Raw genomic sequence first — 22,071 nt, forward strand, 5'->3', positions numbered from 1 at the left:
CGTGCATGGGGGCTTTTTGATTTGGTGTAGCGCCAGGGCCCTCGGAGGGGTTGATTGGACACGGCTGACCTGTGTGAGCAGTGTTTACCTGCATATTCTGGCGATGTTGGTGCACACGTCCTGGTCGTGGCGGTGGTGACGCAGTGCCACGCAGAGCTCTGATAGGACGCCGTGCGAGACAAAGAGCGGGCGGGACTCCTGCTGGTCTGCGAGGTTCCTCAGGGTCGCCGTCAGCTGACCGGGTCACAGCAGGTCAAGGAGAAACAGAGACAGAAAAACAGACGCATGCTTTTATAGATACATACTATATAATATATACTGTAGATAGATATTCAGACAGAATGATTGACTGATTGTGTGTGTGTGTGTGTGTGTGTGTGTGTGTGTGTGTTGCAAATAGCAACTACAGTATTCAAAGTGCCTACAATAACACAGTGTTGCATGTACAGTATGTATCCATTGTCATTATATCCAACAAGACACAAAGTGATCATATCATATCCTAATTAGGACTGTCTGCTGCCCTGCACAGAACCCCATACAGCAGTAGAAGGAAAGGAAGTAATTTACTGTGGCTATAAATCACTCTATCGAGAGGAGGGAAACACTGATTTCAAATGTGCAGCACCGCCACAACGGGAAGAATGTTCCGGAACGTTATTGACAACTCATTTCCAGCCACTAAAAACAGTGTAACAAGCTCTGTTTGATATCAAGCCGAGCGCCAGCCCAGGATGTTTGCTTAGGCCGACTTGCATCGTCAGCCCGCGGGTCATTTTCTATAGAGTGAAGCAAGCTGGGCTTTGGACTGGAGTTCCAGTGTGTACTGGTCAAGCTGGGACAGGGAGGAGCCTCCACGCCGCAGAGAAACAACAGAACAGCAGGAAAGCAAAAATCTAAGCTATCCTCGCCAGCCCAGCCAGACCGATACAGAATAGTTAAAAAAATGTTTTACTGTGTATTTAACCCAAATAGCCAAACCAAAGAAACTATGAGATGGGTTGTTCAGAGTGTTTGGCAAGAGACAAATAAGTTTCCATCCACTTTTCCAGTTGAACACAGTGCTGTACCTGATACAGCTCCAAGGTCAATCTATTTCTAGTGGTTTGAAATATTTCCCCATGTCAGTTCCAAGTTTGTGAATAAATCCCTTTCAGTTCAACGCATTCAAACGTTTGGCACTGACAACCATGTCCAATCCAAACCGTGAGCAGAGATCACAGAGAATTGCTACCATAAAAAATGTAATGAAAATGCATGAAAATGTCACTGAAAAGCCCCTGCACCCTGAGCAGCACCATGATTAACCCATCCTGCATCTCACCTGTACGAGGATGTGCCCCGCAACAGTGAAGTGGGTGTGGCCAGGGGTGGATAGCGGGTGGAGGCTCTGGATGAGATGCTGGGCCACACCCATGCAATTCTTGTCCAATAGGAGTCTGAGGAGGGCACTGTTTCCGGACAGAAATTTCAGCGTGCCAACGCAGTACAGTAGGGCCTCACTGGATGCACACGCGTCCTCTGTGCTCAACACCACCAGCAGGGAGTCTGGAGGAAAGTCAATGTGCACGTGTTGTTAACCCATTCAGGCCTGACATCGATATAAAAAAAAACATTAGCTCTGAAAGAATATATATTCTAAGATTTGTGCCGCATTTTTAAGATTTTTCAAAAATAGCAGACCTACAAGCTCGTAGCGCGCCACTCGGTGGCGCGCAATAGCTAAAGTATAGCATAATGCTTAGTTAAAACAACAATAGGGGTTCTCGCCCAGAATGGGCACACAGTTAGTAACAGTAGTGCAGTGTGGACCCATTTTTATGTTTTCATTAAAGAGTAAAATCTAAAATAAATAATAATAATCACATTTTCAAAGAATTTAAACATTCTTCAAAATGATTTATTTTTTCCCACCTTTTAAAAAAATAAAAATAAAAGTGGAATATCCATAAATTAAATTAAGAAACTTTTGTTTGGGTCTCAGGGAAAGTTTGAGTCTCAGGGAAATACCACATATATCTTTTGGGTCTGTCTGAGCTGAACAATATTTGGAACCAAATTAAACAATGCAAGTGTTGACCGTACCGATGATGGAGTTGTTGTGGAACAGGACGTCGTTGCTTTCACTGCGGCTGATCTTGAAGATGAGCTTACAGATGTTTAACAGGTTGTTTCCACTCACACACAGCTGCTTTCCACAGTGCACAGTTAGAAAGAATCAACATTATTGTCACATCACAGATTAAGGCCTCACTCACACCTTCGCAACAGACTGATGTATGCTTGTTGTATACAAAGGGTGTGATACATCTTGCCCCAATGCATTTCCAATGGGAGCCACATGGTTTGACACAAGATTTGTGTTGTATGAGGGGGAGGGGGGCAGTCGAAACACAGCCGAAAGCCATACAACAGCTTGTAGTCCAAAATGTTGTATCAAACCATGTGACTTCCATTGGAAATGCATTGGGGCGGCCATGACACTTACATCTTGCTTAGTTCTAGCATGCATCAATGTTGTATGCTAGATCGAACGAGAGTGTGAGTGAGGCCTTACAGGGGTAGAGAAGTGGTTGAAATTGTTTTTTGTACTCACACGCGCAAACACATATGCATATGCGCAGTGGTTGAAAAAAGTAGGCTACTCAAATGTTTACTTAAGTAAAAGTATAAATACTGCATTGTAGATGTACTCTATTACAAGTCCCGTATTAAATATTTACTCAAGTAAAAGTACAAAAGTATCAGCCTCAAAATTTATTTAAAGTACTAAAAGTAAAAGTAATCATATTGCATAATGTCCCAAAGTTCAAAATATGTACAAAATGTTTTGAAAACAGCATCGCGACGCATTGTGAGCTTGTAGATCAGCTGTTTTCAAATGGCCTAAATGTATATAGAGATTTCTAATCCAAATTTAAAATCTCCAAAGTAACCAGTAACTAAAGTTTTCAAATAATTGTAGTATAGTAAAAGTACACATTTTGTCTCTGAAATGTAGTGGAGAAGTACACACACACACACACACACACACACACACACACACACACACAGGCCCTCACCGCCAGGCATAGTTTGGCGATGTGGAGGTTGAGTCGAGCAGAGTTGAGGTCGATGAGGCGGAACAGAGTTCGGAGGATGCTTGCCCTGCTCCTACAGCGGCGGCCCAGCATGCCGTGCTCCGTCAGGACGGCGTGGAGACCGTCACACGTCTCACACAGTCCGTCCACTGAGGACTCCACAGGCCCGCCTGGTGGAGAAAGTCATCACATGTTTTAAACAACACCTTCTAACTTTTCTAACTTTTCTAACACCTTCTAACGTTTCCTGAAAAGCTTCAGTAAAAGTACAAAAGTACAGGCATCAAAATGTACTTAAAATAGCTAAAGTAAAAAGGACTCGTTGTGCAGAATGTCCCATTTCAAGTTGTCAAATGTATAAAAATATATCGTTGCGATGCAATTGTGCATTGTGAGCTTGTAGATTAACTATTAAAAGATTAACTATAGTAAAAGTGGAGTGCAGTAAAAGTACAATATTTGCTTCTGAGATGTAATGGAGTAGAAGTAAATATTCAAGTAAAGTACAAAAACCTCAAATACCACTGCCTGGCATCCCAAGGAAAAGCATGTCTTTGAAGTCAATGTGTCAGAAGTCAAGCAGAGGGCAACTCACCAAAATGAAAAGGACTAGTATTAGTTGGTTGGCGACTTGGCGCACATCTGCATATGTGTTAAATGTGCTGAAAGACAGGGCACTGCTGTGTGGTGTGTTGCAGTCTAGTAGCATTGCATGACGGGCTGGAGGTTAAATCATCACCATCAATCTTACAGTACACTGGTCGGCGGTAAAATAACATTTAATGTGTGGGACCTCCCTTTTCTAAGAAACAGCTCTGGGCTGCAGTGGTCAAGTGTGGGGCAACAATACTTCAATAGGCAGCTTCGTTCTTGACACAGAGGAAGAGAGAAAGGGTGGAGTCTTTTCCCTGTTTTTGAGGTAAAATAAATGTTTTCTTTTGTAAAAAGAAAAAAGAAAGAAAGCAGGCTCTGGCCATTAAAGAAAACCTTGGCAGCTGTGTACGGTGGACACTTCACTGCAATTTCCCAGAGAAAGTGAAAGGGTGTTTTATGCATGAGCCAGAAGGCACTTGGTACAATAAATATTTAATATTTATCTTTCAAATGAATTTTCCATTAAATTGGTAGCGGTGCTAAAATATTTACAGCCATAGATTTCATTTCATGGCTGTCGGAGTACAGTTTCAGGCTAAAGCAGAATTCTGCTGGGACCCCCAAACATAACACTGTTGTTTGCCTTTCTTCAATGGTTGAAATGACAGTGCTTTTCCATGCATGACTGTGTGGCGACATTAAAGAAAGAAATCGATTTATCAGCCTACTGGTTGAAAATTAGATGAATGGGGGAAATAATAATAATAATAATAATAATAATAATAATACAAACATGATGCCCTAATTGGGGATGCTTCCCTTTAAATAAGCTAGGCCGATGGATCCACAATGGATCCATGGGGATTTGTGGATTTATAGATATATTTTGGAAATCCGCTTGATCCTTGTGAGCGCACGCACAGATTCTGTACATTTATCAATAGATTGCTGCAAGAGCCACAACCACCATCCAACCTTTTGGAGCGGTGCCTGGACCAGAATTAACAAAACATAACTTTGCTAGTGAGGGACAGATGCTGTTGCATGGAGGCATTTTGCATTGCCTCTGGCCCTGCATTAACACTAATGTGTTATGCAAGTTTGCATATTTCACTGGGGTTCCCTACCACTACTGTACATCACCCACAGACACTACTGTACCTGCGGCCATTATCTCCAGCTCTTGGATGAGGGGAGCAATATGATCATTCCACACCAGTGACTCTGCATCCTCCTTCTGGCATGCTGTGTTCTCTCCGCTCCCCAGCTCTGAAATTTGGACAGAGAAATGGGTGTAGTATCATATCATATTACTTCATAATTACTGGTCACTCACAGACTTTTCTCTTTTGGCCAGGATCAGAGTTTTATCATAATTCTCATAGTTATACATTATAATTATACAATGCATTATAATCACTTTTATAATAAATTCTAGTACGGTGTGATTATAAGTCACTGGAAGTGGTCATTGGGTGCTTTAAATAAAATAAATAGGAGTACATTTGAGCACGCACGTGCACGCGCGCGCACACACACACACACACACACACACACACACACACACACACACACACAGTCACAGTCACACACACACAAAAAGGTCACCATCCGCATCTACTTCCTCTGATTTGTTTCAGGACTTGGGTGAAGTGAAACACGTGTGTGCAATGTGCATGTGATGATGAGGTGTTTGTGTGAGCGTTTGTTTTGAATGTTTCGACGATCGTTCTCTCACAGTACAGACATTTGCATATCTTCCACCTTGCATGGTGCGATGCAGGAAACTGCGGTTGCCCGAACCAACAGCTCTCTCAGCCATTGGCTGGCTGACTTCGTCGGTGGGTGTCAGGCCCTTAGCAACAACACCCCCAACAGTCAGCAAAAGATTGCTCGGTTGGGAGGAGAGATGGGTGTTTGTGGCGGAGATGGCGTTACATTCCTCCATCTGTGCCATTCCTCATGTACAGTACACTCATGCTGGTGGTGTTATTTTATATGTACTCAGTCAAATCTGCATTAACACTGAGGATTTTACTGTGCAGACTCTCAATACAGAAATACTGGCTTTTATTAAGCCGGGCTTGGTTTGATTTCAATATACAGAGCTAATGAATTAGCTCTTTGTTGCATACTAACTAAATCAATGGGTGTGAGCGGGGGATATTGCATAAGAAACAGACATATTGAACCACAGTTTATAATAAATAGTTTTATCGTTGCTTTACGCAGACTCTCTCTCTTTTGTTTATGGAGTAACGTTCCACCTTCTGCTGTTACACAATGAAATGTAACTTTGGACTTAAATCTCGAAGTGTCAAAATACCTGGCTGTAAGTGTCCATTACATGCAGTTAAATTGACACTTGGGATTTTTGCTGTATACTGTTATACTTCAAGCCATCTCCTTGCTTTTCTCTCTTTATATCTTGCTGAGCTATCTGATCTGTAATTGGTCTAGTTTGTACGCACAACATTTATAAACCCAAGCATGTTATGGTTTCAATGTATCTCGGTCAAATAAATGAGACTTTAGTGCTTAAAGGGACACTTCACCCTTTTTGCAAAAAAAATTATGTTAATGATGTTTAGAAGCTTTAGAACACTTTCCCGGGGGTCTTTATGTGTGTAATATGTAGTTTTAGATATTTTAGATTGTAGCACTGAGCCCAGTGTCTCTGATGTCATGGACACTGGTCTCACTTCCTTCCTGGACTACAATTCCCAAAATACTTTGGTGCACTGCTCCTCCTTGTAGATAGGGGAGGTCTGTCTTACTGAGTACACATGTAGTCCAGGAAGTAAGTGATCCCAGTGTCCATGACATCAGAGACACTGGGCTCACTAAAACCACATATTACACACATAAAGACCCCCAGGAAAGTGTTCTAAAGCTCCTAAATGTCATGAACATATATTTTTTAGCAAAAAGGGTGAAGTGTCCCTTTAAAGAAGTTCACTGAGTGCAAGTTAACGTTGTGGAACACTCCATCCAAGTCCATACTGATCAGAACAATCATTGTTTCTCTCTTTCTTTCTTTTTTTAAATGGATGCTTTCTTGCATCGGGAAAATGGTGAGATTCAGTTAGCTTATCAGGACGAACCTGTTCTTGCTCCTGCTCCGCACTCTGTCGGTTTGACAGATGAGTCAGCATCTGTACGTCTTATTCCACTGTAGACACACAACAAACACACACACAAAGAGAGTTGATTACATCAGATCGCTCACAATAAAACAGAGCTGAAGCCGTTGTAATGACTTGTTTAGGCGGTTAGGTCATCACTGTAGGTTCACGGACCAATTTTGACCTTAAAAAGGAAACACAACTTTCGAAGGATATGGAAAAGGAAAATTCACAGAATTCATCAGTGCCAAAAGTGCAGTGTGCTGGAAAGTTGCTGACTTTGTGTTCTGTCCAACAGTTTCCATGTCAGTAGTATTACGTACATGTGCTTTACTCATCGGCCACTAGGTGTCCCCATTGCAACAGAGGTTAAAATAACAGCCCTTTACCTCAAATTACACCACATGTGTGCACTTATCTCTCCTTTGTGTGTGTGTGAGGGTGTGTGTGTGTGTGTGTGTGTGTGTGTGTGTGTGTGTGTGTGTGTGTGTGTGTGTGCAAGAAAGAGAGATAATGAACATGAGACGTCCTACTGTACAGTATGTCTATGTGTGCATAGACAAACTGCACTTTGTAACAGACAGGAAGTAAGGTTTTAACTTTGTGGCTGGCTGGCCGAGCTGAAACTGTTCATGCTTGCTTCGTCATTGTATTCCGTCGCAGCAGTCTCACCACCTCCATGTACTAACAACTGAAAGGACCTTGTAATAACATGTCATGTCATGATACCATCTGCATAGTGGTTTGCCTTCCGCGTGTCACTGTCTATCAAAGTCTTTTGACATAAGGAGACCAAGCATTAACCACTTTCTATCGGCCAGGCATTTTCTAGAAACTGTATTAAAGCCATTTAAAACATTGCACATTTTAAATAGGACTTAAATTAACACTAGCCTACATGGTGCGGTCTGTAACACGCCTACCTGGGACAGTAATATGGGTGCAGTGAAGGAACTAACTTACTGTATTTCCACTGCAAATAAAATAAACACTAAACACTAAAATACACATTAATTTCCTATTCTTATAGGGTTATTGTGCTGGGATCAGTGAAGGTAATGGCTTCTTCCCACTGCAAATAAGATACTCATTGTACACTTCTTTCTTCAAATATAATAAATAATATTATAAATCTATGTATAACCTATGAATTCTGGTCTATCTATATAGAGCAGGTTTTCATTTTGAGGGGTGCAGTGTGAAGCTCGATTCATACTTCATCGCACAACAGTGTCGTGCGTTGAAAATAGGCAAACTACAAGCACACAACGGATGGCAGGTGCGACACGTTGTGAGCTTGCAGGTCTGCTATTTCTGGTGCGGGACACCATCGTTTCAGTGGTTGGCGAAGGCTGCATGGCACCCGGTGCACATGCAGCCAAGAGGAGTGCCAGCCAGGCCATGTTATTGTGCATGCCAGAGGCGGGCTATATGGCTCTGTGTGATAGGATTAGGAGTCTGGTAATAAGGCCTCTTTGTGTGATAGAGCATTCTCTGAGACATGACCTCATCTCTGTCTTAGAGGCTGGCCCAGTGTGCTGCAGTCACAACACACTGCTGCTGCCAGCCTTGCCCAGATGGGCACCCAAATCTAATAGAGAGCCATTTGGAGCCTATAAAGCCCTGGCTTATTGGGAGAAAAAGGAACCAAGAGGATGGCTAATCACCTCCTATCTCTACACACATATCTCCTCCAACTCAACATATTAATATGTCGTGCTGACTCTGATGTTTCCGCATAGAAAGGTCTATCTCCTCAAACTACTACACTGTATATTCCAATCATATATTATTATAGTATTCACTTACCGGTAACTGTGAAAGAGTACACAATGTCCAGCTAAATGATTGATAGGAACCGAACCAAATGGTCTATTACAGTTATATCATTCCGATAAGTGTACATATGGAAAAAAATGGACCTGTCTGGGTTAATTTTGTTACACACAGCTGCACACCCAGTTTTTACATTATTTATAAGAAAATGTGTAATACAATAAAACGTCTTTGAAAAAGCTATTCCTGTGGAAGGGTTATCATGTAGTAATTTAGTTATATTGATCCTATAAACAATTTTATATAGGTATGGTTTTGCCCACTCGATTCATAATTAACGTTCCGATTTTGGAGGTCTGGCTCATGGACTAAAAACTGGTTCTGAACTGAACCGTTTCCCAAACGGTGGAAAAGGGGTCTCAGAGTAAATTAAAACTGGGGATTTTACTGTGCATTAATACTTCGTGAGTTTTTGTCTTTTTCCAAACAATCTCATCTGTAGTTGGTCTAGTTGCTACACAAGCGAGTGTATGGTGGAACGGTGTGAGTACCAGGATGTGCTGTACCAATTGCTGTTGGCAACATATACTGTATCACAAAGGTACATTCTGAAACAGCCACAAGAATTCTTCAGCCTTTTCTTCGGGATGTCATTCGGTCATGTGGAATCCCTTTCCAACACTGCAAGTGAACTTGGCCCAGATCCAGCATTTGACTTCTCAATGGTGTCATAGACTTATTGTGTGTTAACTTGGCTTGTAAGGCAAGAGGTGAGGAGGTTGTGCAGGTGGGGTGGGCGGGGTTGGGTTGGGTTGGGTGTCGATACAGCGGATGTCCAGTAAAAGTGTTTTATGAGTCGTTCCCCCCCCCCCCCCCCCCCCCACAGGCGCAGCTGCCCCCACCAAATCGATAGGCTGATGGATTTTAACGACAGCCCCCGAAACGCCCACCCGCCCCCACACCCCCTGTCCTCGCATTCAGACTAGAGTAAACGTCCCTCACGCTGACACACACACACACGGCTGATGAGGTCGGCATATAAAAATAGGAGCTTTTAGCCTCTCTGAGGCATAGTAGAGGTGTAAAGGCTGATACTGTAGGTCAGACAGACCAAGTCTCACTGGGGACAGGTTTGGCCAGGAGGCTGATCTAGCTATGGCCATGACATGCTCTATGGAAGTTATTCTCAACCAATAGAGGGTATGCAGTATTAGCCTGGCTAATAAGTCAGACCGAATTGCCTGCCGGCGGTGTTGTGTGATATTAGTCTGGCTTATTAGCCAGGCTAATGCAGTATGCGCATGACACCCGGAAGTTATGCAGGAACGCCTACTGACTAATGAGTGGCAAAAAACTACTTTCTGTCCTTGACAGCGTGATTGCATTAAACAATGTTAAACAACGTTAAACTCACTTTGACAATCACTTTATATGTGCATAGCCTCTATTTAATTTCAAGGACCCATTACAAGAAATGAATTTGACCATGGACCCACATTAGATACTTTTTCAGCAGTGCCAACCGCTCCAACGTGTGGCTTTGTGTGTAGGTCGATTTAGTCAGAATTATTATTATTATTTATATATTCTTCACATGGATTCATTGATATACACATTTTCAAAAAAGCATGCTTCTCAATCATTCGATTAATCTAAAAAGTAATTGTTAGAATTGCAATAACGGGTGGTGGGTGTTCTCTCCTCCACATCATCAGCGCCCATACCCTATAGGTGGGGTTGGCGAAAGGGCCTTTCTGTGTGGAGTTTGCATGTTCTCCCTGTGTCCCATAGGGTAGGTACTACCCTCACAAAAAAAATATGCAGTAATCCTGGTCTCTACACTGCCTCCCCCTGGTCAGCTGGGGCACCTGATGGAGGGGAAAGGAACTGGTTGGAATAAGGTGTTCCTTCCACGCGCTACGTCCTAATGGGGAAACTCCCCCCTGCAGGTGAAGAAGTGGTCTGCTCACTCCTCATACATTGAAGAAAGCATGAGCTCAGTTCGGGGCTCTCCCGAGGTTGGCAGAGGGAGAGAACCTCCCAGGATTACAGCTTAGGCATTGGCACCGGGTCTCACGTCTTAACGTCGGGTCTCACGCCGTTATTTAGTGCTCTAAACAAATATAGACTTGACGTAATCTTCAAAAGCCATGCATTGGAGGGGACTAGCGCCCTTCAAAAAAGTGCAGAGGGTGCAGGAGCGAGACAAATAGAGAAAGTCGGATAGGGGGGCAATAAAGTATACCTTTCGCTTGCTGTTCTGCGTGGGCCAGGTTTGTGGGGTCCGGTGCTGTGGACCTCAGTGTTGTCTGAAATGGGGGGTCTCCTGATCTCTCTTTTGGCTGACTGCTGCCTTTGTTCTTCGCCTGGACTTAATCTCTCCCTCGCTAAAGACGGCAGAGGGGACGTGGCAACAGGTTATTCACAGGCCGTACAAGTGCTATTATTATTACTAGCACTATTGTACTGTAGTGAGCAAAGGATCTGGAAGGAGATTATGCATTTTCCATTCAAAACGGCACCAATAAAGTAGGTTCTTCACCCAAGCCAGTCACCGAGAATGTAAATCAGGTATAATATTGGCCTGTGAATGAATCCATTTATTTCCCTTTGAGAAAAGCTTCTTCAGCTACTCAGCTGCCAGAATGGATGATTTAAAGCTGCAAAGCAACGGGTGAAGTGAAGTGAATGGTCCCAGTTGTTCCATCAGTTCAACTGAGGTAGAGTCTAAAGCTCATGAACTGTTACAAGACTGTTGTAAGTATAAATTGGGCTTGATGTCCTTTTTTTTTTACACAAATGGATACATTAACACGGAGGAGTTTAGTGTGTACACAGGCAACACAGCACGATCCTGAGAGCTAATTTAAATGAAAAATGAGGAGGTGTAGTGTAGAGACTGTTGGAATAGAGAATCTTAATACATTCCCCGCCAGCATTATTGAATTAATTATTATATTATATTGCCAGGATTTCCCCCCGTTTATTTTGAAGAGCCAAAAATCTGCGAACGGATGTTATGATGTCATACTAGCGTGTGTGTTGTCACATCCACTTCCAGTCTACCGATAAAACATGATCGGGAGGATCACAGCTTCACTATTGGCCGTGGAATAAACCTTGTTTTGACCAGAAATGCCATCTGGGTCCATTGGGGTTTTTTTTTCTTTTTGACTGCTAGTTGTGTTTGTTTTTTTTGTTTTTGTTTTTTCATGTGTATTTTGTATGCTTCATTGTAAAATCAATCAAATCAAAGAAAATCTGGGACAAGTAATTGGAGATAAAAGCGATTGAAAGAAACAGATAGAATGGATGCGTATAGCTGGTGTTGTTCACAACACCAGCTAGCAACCCGATGCTAATATGAGTAGCATCTCGACTCGATCGATCAAAAGCACTATAAAATACCAATTCACGTAGATCTACGGGATTGGTTCGGGGCCAGATTAATCCAATTCATTTCACATAGATTTACGTGAAAGGTGGGTTAACGGTTAAGTGTTCTTCTGGTTGGTGGCGGTTCACACACGCTATGTGATGTTATTTTGCTTTTCATTGTACATTTGATTTAGGATATAACCGATGACCGATATTTTGTATAAAAGTGTGGCCGTGGAGTTAAATATTTAAAGGTATATTCAGTGATTTCACTTAATTCAAATATCACTTATTTTTTTGTTTTGTTGTGATAATCCTCCCTACTATAGAGTGTGCTGGCCATATAAGGAGTTCCTCCCTGTCCCCAGTTAACCCCTGGGGGTCAAAAAACCTTAGGTTTCGTTTTTGACTCTCTATCCTGATTGGACGAAAGGCTGGGTCCCACAGCCAAAAACGAAACCTAAGGTTTTTTGAGTGAAATCACTGAATATACCTTTAACCACTTAAGCCCAATTAAAAAAATAGCAAGAAAATGGCCGATCTGGTCTGGTATAGGCTATTAGGGAACTCACAATGCATCGTGACATGCGGTGAGCTTGTCCATCGGCCGTTTCTGAAGATTTCTAAAAGCGTAATAGAGCTATTATATAGGGACGCCAGGTTGAATTTTGAATTGATGTTTAGGTATTTATCCTGTCCTGCTTTTATGAAAAACGTTTCACAGTACAGAGCATAAGGGATTTCCATTCAATAATTACATTTTCAAATGTATATCTGTTAGATATGCAATTATATCCGCTCACACAAATCCATCACTGTTCATGTCCGCTCACATAAAGTCAAAAGTGGCTGAAAATCGGGACACATTGGCTGCATAGCCGCCAATACCGATATCGTCAAAAGTTATTTAAAAGTCGAATAACGGTCGATACAAATATGGCCAGACCGAAATACCGCCCGGCCTCCATTTGGCCATCCTTCTTTCACCATCCTTACCCTCCGCCGCTCGATGTACAGGTGCCAATGTGGTGAGAGATCCTGCCCGGAGGAGGCGCGCCCGTGTCCCTGCCAATGCCCTCTTCTCTTCCAGTGGCACAGGAGGGGGTTTGGGACAGGCCTTGACTGGCTCTGCAACATCACAGCTTGCTGGAAAATGTGGCTTCTAGCACAAGACATTACAATTACTTTACATTCTCAAGGCTAGCATTAATGCAGTAAAGTAAACAATGTGCTCAGACAGCTATAGGACTGACACTGTATACTGCACATGCACAGTACCTCCCCATCTTGTGGGGTTGTTTTTCTTTAGCAGATATATGGGATTGCTGGATAAAGGTCGAATGGGCACCAAAACATTGTGGGAACCTCATTGTTAAATTGGTATTATTTTCCAAAATATATTTAAAAAGAGAAATGTATGCCTTGGAAAATGGTCGAAAATAATGTAAAGTATACATGATTTGAACATGCATGGTACATTTACCCTTCAAATTCTTGTTTATGCCCTGGACTGGCTATCCACAGGTTTAGGCGCAATGTTGTAGAAATATTAGGCCTTAAATTTCATTAAAATAAAAATTATTATGTCCCCCCCCCCCCTATAAATAGCCAACCTGAATACAACACCTAGTGTCATGACCTTAGCATGATGATACATTATTCAATTCACTGCTGCTGATCATTTGTGTTCAGTGCAAGACTGCAAGTTCATCTCGCTAACATTCAGGATATTGAAATAACGAAGCCCACCATTAACAGCTTCCGGCCTTTACACAAGTTACACAACCGTAACACGGATATGAGCCACTGTGTGAAATACTGTACACAGGTGTGGAGTCGGCTTGCTTTTGAGGCAACTTACATGGGTCAGTGGAGAGAGGCGACTGCCTGATCCTGGTCGCGAATCGGGGGTGTCAAAATTGCGAGCATGAAGACTGTAAGGAGAATGAAAGGTGAATTTGACAGGTTGCATGTGATCCTGTCCTTATTCCACAACCATGGGGACTATAGAGTAATGTTGCAATAGTTAATCGAACTAATCAATATCATTTATTATTACAAAAATAATTGATAATTTAACGAAATCGTCAATTTATAATATATCTCTATTTTGGGCATGTCATTTTAGGGGCGAAAGGTATAAAGATATTTGAAAGGTCTTCTCCCCCCAAATGGTTCACATGTGTCGCGATGCAACACGTACAATGTCAAAATAAACATTGATTAATTGAAAAATTAATCCATAGAATAATCACTGTACAAAAATGATAGTTGCAGCTATAGACTAGAGGGACGTTTAAATTAAATGTTGATGGGTGGACACCTGAAGGTGGATGGAGGTCTGCTGTCTCGATGGGCGTCTCCAAACAGGTGCCTGTGAGTGTCCCTGGGGGTGAAAGGTCGTTGTGTGCTCAGGACTCGTAGGGACTGCCTGGCTTCATTCACGATTTCTGCACAGGTCTTCTTCTGAGTGCTGTGCCTGAGTGTCAGTGGACTGGCATTGTCCTGTCTCCGAGTCCTCTCCATAGAGGCTGTATGGTTCTATATTATTTGACAAAACAAATGTCGTATTTACTTCACAAATTTAATTTGTTACAATATCAGACTTGATTACATGTAACACTCTTTCCAAGTGTTACATGGAAAGAGTGAGATATGCAGTAGGCCTACACTAAATGCATTGAATGTTTTAAATTGAATAGCACTGAGTGGGCCACTGTGACATTTTAGAAAATGTCACAGTGGTCCACTGTGACATTTTCCACTGTGTACATTTCCAGCTCTGCTCTCACAGATTACAGGCAAAACTATTAGCCTAAAAGCTACATCAATAATCATTGTTTTAGCTTGATCAAACAATGCTATATAGGCTATTGACTTAAATTCCTTTGTACTCCTGGTAGTAGAGTAGAACACCGACCATAATTTCAGCCTACCGTATAGGCTACTAAGGTGAAATTATATTTCTATATTTTACTATTTGTAATAGTTATAGAATAATGTTATATCCTGCACGGAGACCAGACCACTTTGACGCTATAGTTTCTGAACAACGAGGCAATTTGTGTCTGCGCGTTCACGCTCAATCTCCATGGTTACCAAGTGCCGCGGGGGAGAAGCAGACCTGACAACAAAACATGCCCCAGAAAGCACTATAACAAAGTATTATTAACCATGCATGGTTGTCGGTCAGTGAACATTTAATCTAAGACAATAACTCTGCAAGGCGTTCCCAACTTTACCATACTATATCTAACAGAAACGCTGACAATCCTGACAAGAGTAGGTTGTTGAAACCAACGCTATACTGTCTATGCAAGGGGGAAATACTTGCACAACTTACCGTTATAAGTTGGTGTTCAGCCTCCAGACCAATTAGGCTATGAATCATTTCCAAAAATCGCAAAAGTCAACTTATATAGCCAATGTGGAAAAGTTCTGACATCCTAATTGTGTCGAAGCAGCAGAGTTCACAAGATAAGCTTAGCAGGCTAGCAGTCACACGTGAACGAGCTTCAGTAATGAGTTTCGCGTGCCTGACGGTTACGAGCCTTTAATGATGTCATCACATCTACAACTTCAATACATAAAGACAAACAAGAGTGTTGCCAATAACAAGTTATACAACTAGAAAATACAAAATAAAACGTTTCTTTTGTGACGTTTAAGTGGCGTGAATTTGAAAGAGTTAATTGTGGAATAGTTTAATTAACTGAAAAGGAGGAAATGGAATACAGATTATACAGACTTTGGCACCTAAACATGTGCACATGTTTTGTAGTCATTTGTATCAATATGAGACATTATCAGTCCTCTCATGTCAAATGTTCAAACTTCAAGCATGCAGATCATGTATACTTTTCATTACTATTTTTTTTTACAAAATTGTCCATTTTAAATTGTCCAGTAGTTTACTAATGTGTGTGTGTGTGTGTGTGTGTGTGTGTGTGTGTGTGTGTGTGTGTGTGTGTGTGTGTGTGTGTGTGTGTGTGTGTGTGTGCTCATATATGGACCCTTTTTTATTGACGTTTTCGGGCCGGATATGCCGTAAATTGTTTGCTAATTAATAAGACCAGGCGGGGCTTTGGACCAGTTAGGGCCCAGGTAGGACCGGGCCTTAAAGGGCCACTTCACCCCTTTTGCAACCAGATCTCATTTTTATTTTTTATAAATATATTTTTTATCCCACGATTTTGTAACCCATTTTTCACCCGTGTGTCAATCATCTAATGTGATCCAGATCTTATTTTAATGATGTTTGGGAGACATGATGTCATGGGCACTGGGCTCACTTACTTCCTGGACTACATGTTGCCTATCCACAAGAAGCAGTGCACCAAAGCATTATGGGAATTGTAGTCCAGGAAGGAAGTGAGCCCAGTGTCGATGATGTCATGGAGCCCATGCACACCTTGAAATACTGAAATATCTTACAAACACAAATTACCCACGTAAAAACCACAGGAAAGTGTTTATTGTCTCCCAAACATCATTAAAATAAGATCTGGTTGCAAAAGGGGTGAAGTGGCCCTTTAATTGAGAAGCCTGTTGAGAACTCTAGTTTTTGCCGGCTGCCGGGTGCGGCTGCACTAATGACTTTTTATAAAGGTCTTCTCCATGTATGGCTATCCAGGGTTTGATGAGGTCAGTGTTGTGATCTTCATATATGGAGATGGCCATATATGGAGCGTGTCACAAGGTGTGACGGACTGACTGACATGAGGTGTGACGGACTGACTGAGAAATGCAGGTTTTCAAGATGTACCAGGTTCTTTAGACAATCTCCCAAGTTCATTAATAAGACTCTTCCGCTCAGATTGACCATTAACCATTTATTGCAAAGCTATTGCATGTGATATCTCAGATTACCTGTAGGCTGTGCACCGAGACACAGCTCTGATATCAACTACAGCCCCCAGAGCATAGTACAAGATAAAGACATACATGAACAACATAACGACTTTCAATTGAATGCCATATACCACAGACACAGATCACAATAGAACAATCCAATAAATCACATTATACAAACAAATCACCCCATACATTTGTGATGGCTAAATTGGTGGGAGGACTTTTGTATTTCCAGAAAGTATGAGAGAAAAAGTTGAAACAAAATGGCCGCGGCGTGGACCTACAGTACGCCATGTTCATCACAGACTCTTCTGTAAATGTGGTCCTCTGCGAGTTAGCCACAATCCTGTTCCTGATGTACCATGAAAATCCAATAGCTCTGTCCGCCCCATGGTTTTACAGACCCCCGGCTTTTAGCTCATTTGTCCGTTCGATTGAACAGCGTCGTCTTTGCTCTCGTCAGCTGCTTCACATAGTGCAAAGCAAAGCTTCAGGTAATAAAAAGGAGGAGAAACTGTATGCATCATAAAGTCAGTGCGGTCCGGAGCTCCGGGTCTCCAACATGCAGAATTCATTCATTCAACTCACGCTTCACTCTGCTTCCCTTTAACCCCTGAAGATGGGCCAAACATTCTGAACACCAATCAGGTCTGTTTGGATCCTCTCGTAAACCTTTTCCCTTTCTTTTTTAATACTGTGAAATATAAATCTGAGCAATAATGTCAGTCTTTGGTTGGATTTAAATAGCCCTACATGCTTCAGTCTCTTGGATACAGTGAACCTGATTGGCCGAGAGTGCATACATGGAATGCCCAATCATAGGGCATCACCATGGTGCTTTACAGCCAATGGGAGGGAGGAAGATGCTCTCTGTGATTTCATTGTCACTAAGGGAGGGGGGGCATACTGGGCAGTTGGCACTATAACATGGTAAGCAGTGGAGGGCTATTATAATAATAATAGTCAAACGGTACTTCATGTGGCCTAGTGAGCCAGATCAATGATGCGGTCATGGACCGAAATCATAGCCCACCTCTTGAAGTGAAGCTCCTCTCAAAGGTTGCTGCAAAGTGTTCTTTATGATCAGTACTTTATTTTAGATTTTTTACAAACACATAAAACATAAAACCAAAAATACAAACACAAGCAACAACAGCAGAGTACGTATTCATGGACAGACAAGATAGATAAGATAAACAAAAATAGTTTACATTATTTACACGACCAAACGCAGCATCATCAACCGTATCATAATGTGTAGTAATACAATAAACAATCAAGAGGGCATTGCCTGACCATGATGGATCACACCAAGGGACCTGCAACATGACTGAGGAACACGTCCCACTTCAGCTGTGTTCTGATACATACACACTGAAGCACATGTACCGTATGCACGTCACCGATACCAGCGCTGCTCACGTCACAGGAATGAATGGGTTGATTTGCCAGAGTAATCGTCCTCCTTGAAGGTGGTGCGTTGCCCAGGCAACTAGCTCCGTCCCTGGCCAGGAGCTTAGAATGATAGAGAACACACACAGCTGACATGGAAGTCAGAGGACGGTTGGACCTCTCTCTCTCTCTTGCTCAATAAGCTATTCCTGCTCAATTGCTATTCCCAAAAAGAATGACATCTCTCTGTCCCCAGTTTTTTCCAACTTTCAATTTTTCTCACCGCAAGGCCTCCCCAACATGGCCCTGTTGCTGTTGCCGCATGTTTTCTGTATGACCTGCTCTGGTCGTATCAGCATGATGATGTCTCCGAAAACAACGTAATCTCAATAAAAGGTGGAATGATTTCAGTATAGTAAAAAAGGTTTCTGATAGGCCATCAATAGTGGGATTAATGTCACATTTACAACACATGGATTGCATTTAAACAGCACTCTTCAATGTATTTTGCATTCACCCATTCACACATGGCAGAAGAATCCATGCAAGGCACCAACCTGTTCATTGAGAGCAGCTAAGGGTTCAGTGTCTTTCTCAAGGACACTTCGACATGTGGCCAGGAGAAGCCAGCGATCCACCTGGAACCTTCTGATTCCAAGATGGCTACTCTGCCTCTGAGCCACTGCCCTGCTGCTACCGCACTCTTCATTGCTTTATGACGTGTGAGGGCTTATTTATTACCATTAGCCTATTTACATTGTGGTGGCCCACCACAATAACTGCTTTATTGCGCACTATAAAAGTCAAAGCAGACTTGTTGTACATTTATTTTGGAAAGGCAGATAGAGAGTTGCCCACAAACATCTGATTTGAATCTCATTTCGCTCATAAGGCAAAACGAGTATCACCAAATTCGAGAGGAATTGGTTTGGATGTTTTGAAAAGCACATTCAGGATACATACTGTACAGGAACCTTTCACCAAATGTGTGTATAAGTAGCTGTTACAGAGTAGTCTTCAAACAAGCAACTTTTGGACATATTACTTTAGTATATAGCATTTTAAGTATCAGTATTTTAATTAAGTAGTATACATTAAGCATTAAGACATCAATACACTTGAAAAATACTAATTAAAAGTAAGAAATAAAATAAAAATGAGTGCAGAAGAATGATTTAAAATTTGAATTAAAAGGCAGCGGCAAACCAAAAAGCGGACCTGTCCCAGATGATGTTCATGATATAGCGCAATATCAGAAATGGATTTGGGCCCTAAACCATGCAATGCTTTATACCAACGGTAGCATTTTGATAGCTTCATTTTGAGTTAAACCTTCATATCAGCAAATGGTGGATATCTCATTTGGGAATAGAATTGCTGATTGTAGCTGATTGAGAGATAGTTGCTGAAATATGCTTTGCAGGCACTCTTGCTGGTCATAGGTTACTCTGTGAGTCGTGGCCAACATGCCCTTCTCTTTCTCTTGCGGGCTTTTACAGTTTCACATCTACTGTAGACTAGTGTAGTATCTCTGACTTCTCTGAGGCTGTTCAACAGGGAGATAAGAAAGCTCCTGAGTAAGGGCAAAGATTTTGTGTGTCAGCGGGTCGATGTTTCACCTATGAGAGATTAGCACGCTCTCTCTTAGTCAACAGTTTTGCTTATGACAGATGTGGGATTTGTGCTCTATTGCAGATACAGATATGCGGTACTCGTTTGATGTGTGTGTAGGCTACTTGTACTGTAGAAAAGGTTTCAGTATGTTTTGTGGAGTATTGGCCCTTTTTTGTACAGTACAGTACAGTACAGTACAGTACAGTACAGTACCCTTCTGTCTCTGTTCTGACAGCTGAAGCTGATCAAGTGAAAAGTTGCTTCACACACACACACACACACACGCACACACACGCACACACACACACACACACACACACACACACACACACACACACACACACACTACAGTTTTTATTTTTACAACAGAAGAACAACAGAAGATATATGCAAGGAAAATCACTACTGTATATGCATCCAGTTTCGGTCTCGGCAACCACCTTCCCAATACTGTACAACATAGTATACACCTTGGTGTCAGGCGTTAGCTTCTTTCCACACTGTTGAATTAGTCTGTGGGGCACGTATAGACCTAGGCAAGGAAGACAAACAAACAATCAATGAATCAATCAATCCATCCATCCATCCATCTTCTTCCATGTGCACTTATCCGGAGTGGGGTCACAGAGGTCTGCAGTGTACTGTACACATTTATTAACATTGAGGATTTTACTGAGTGACGTCTTTAAAGACAACAATGAAAAGGAACTGACAAGGCCATTCAAATGCGGCGGACAGACGGACGCGCTCTGCAGACAGTCGCCTCCTTATCACTCATCTTGCTCCGTCTGCATGGAAAATAACAATGGCTCACACACACATGTACTCATGTTACACACAGATATATGTGCTTTTTAAAACCCTGTGTGAGCTGATAAAGCAAATGCACGCATATACGCATGCATGCACAGCATTGCACGCACGCACGCACACACACACACACACACACACACACACACACACACACACACACACACACACACACACACACACGGGTGTTACTGTTCACTGACATTCAGCACAACAGGCGACAAAACAAAATAAAATGATACCATCATCATAGCAGAAGGGAAACAGAGGTGCAGTGAACTGTTTTGAATATAAACACACTGCACAAGCTATAATGATGGACAAAGGTGATACACATTTGATCAGTGGATCAGTCAGTGGAAAACACAATTTTGCTGTTAACACGGTTATATAAATGAATGAATGAAGATATGCTACTTTCATCAAATGTTTGCCTATGATGACGTGCCCACCAAAGATGTGTGTGTGTGTGTGTGTGTGTGTGTGTGTGTGTGTGTGTGTGTGTGTGTGTGTGTGTGTGTGTGTGTGTGTGTGTGTGTGTGTGTGTGTGTGTGTGTGTGTGTGTGTGTGTGCACGTGCGTGCGTGCGTGTGTACACTGTAGTAGTACACTGTAGTACCCGTTAATTTGGGCATGTCGGCTGATGAAACAGGGATGATGTGGGCTTGCTTGAACAAATAAACCGAAACCCTATCTTTATCTCAGCTCTGGAGACTAACTGACTCCTTGTCTCTCTCAGATTCTCATCATGCCAGTTCCACCGAAGCATATCCGCCTCATTTTATATGCTAATCAAAAAGCGAGTGCCTCAATTCTATCTTGATGGACCTGATGGCTGCTTCTATAAATAGGTGTGTGCGCGTAGGCACTGGCCGGTCTGTCTGCTCACAGTTCTTCCCCTGCTGGGACTGTTATGGAATCTCTCTTACCCCCCACCCCCCTCCTCCCCTCCCACTGACTCAAATATATAATGGTGCTCATTTATCAATGTTTCTCCCTCTGAGAAATGTCGAGTGGTGCTAAAATGCAGACCCTATAAGCCTGTTCAAGGAATGAAGTGTGTGTCTAATATGCAGCAGATTTCTTTTTTCGTAGACCAGGGGTGCCTCAGATTTGCTCTGTTGTAATATGTCTTTCTTTTCTGCGTTTCCATCTGACCAGAAATCTGCTGCTCTGTTCACGTGGTCGGGTCTGAAAAGAGCATAAGAGGGTGAAAGAGTGCAGCATCCAGCTCACAAAAGCTTCCACTCAACAAAGTACACACATGGGCTGCTGAAGGCCTTGCTCTGTTTCCGTTTCTGCTCTTTTTCAGGCCTTCGAGTGAATTGCGAGGTCACAGGTCCAGTATGAATTGTGTATGTATGTTATATGTGTGTGTGTGTGTGTGTGTGTGTGTGTGTGTGTGTGTAGGCTTGAATGCCACGTGCGTGCGCAAGCGCGCGCGCACGT

General features: G+C 42.3%; 1 protein-coding gene across 1 annotated transcript in view; it reads right to left on the reverse strand.

The window, feature by feature from the left end:
* The window catches only part of armc2 (armadillo repeat containing 2), a gene marked incomplete at its 5' end in the record, with an annotated part of 28,556 nt that extends 14,077 nt beyond the window's left edge, over positions 1 to 14,479 (reverse strand). The window contains 10 exons of the mRNA XM_083790595.1: positions 89 to 234; positions 1,325 to 1,548; positions 2,086 to 2,188; positions 3,063 to 3,250; positions 4,836 to 4,943; positions 6,779 to 6,846; positions 10,821 to 10,962; positions 12,950 to 13,115; positions 13,815 to 13,887; positions 14,277 to 14,479. Of these exons, the coding sequence (XP_083646721.1) occupies positions 89 to 234; positions 1,325 to 1,548; positions 2,086 to 2,188; positions 3,063 to 3,250; positions 4,836 to 4,943; positions 6,779 to 6,846; positions 10,821 to 10,962; positions 12,950 to 13,115; positions 13,815 to 13,887; positions 14,277 to 14,479 (1,421 nt within the window). The remainder of the gene's footprint in view (positions 1 to 88; positions 235 to 1,324; positions 1,549 to 2,085; positions 2,189 to 3,062; positions 3,251 to 4,835; positions 4,944 to 6,778; positions 6,847 to 10,820; positions 10,963 to 12,949; positions 13,116 to 13,814; positions 13,888 to 14,276) is intronic.
* Between the last annotated feature and the right edge of the window lie 7,592 nt (positions 14,480 to 22,071).

The sequence above is a fragment of the Protomyctophum parallelum genome (assembly GCF_964188405.1).
Source record: "Protomyctophum parallelum genome assembly, chromosome: 19".
Taxonomy (NCBI): domain Eukaryota; kingdom Metazoa; phylum Chordata; class Actinopteri; order Myctophiformes; family Myctophidae; genus Protomyctophum; species Protomyctophum parallelum.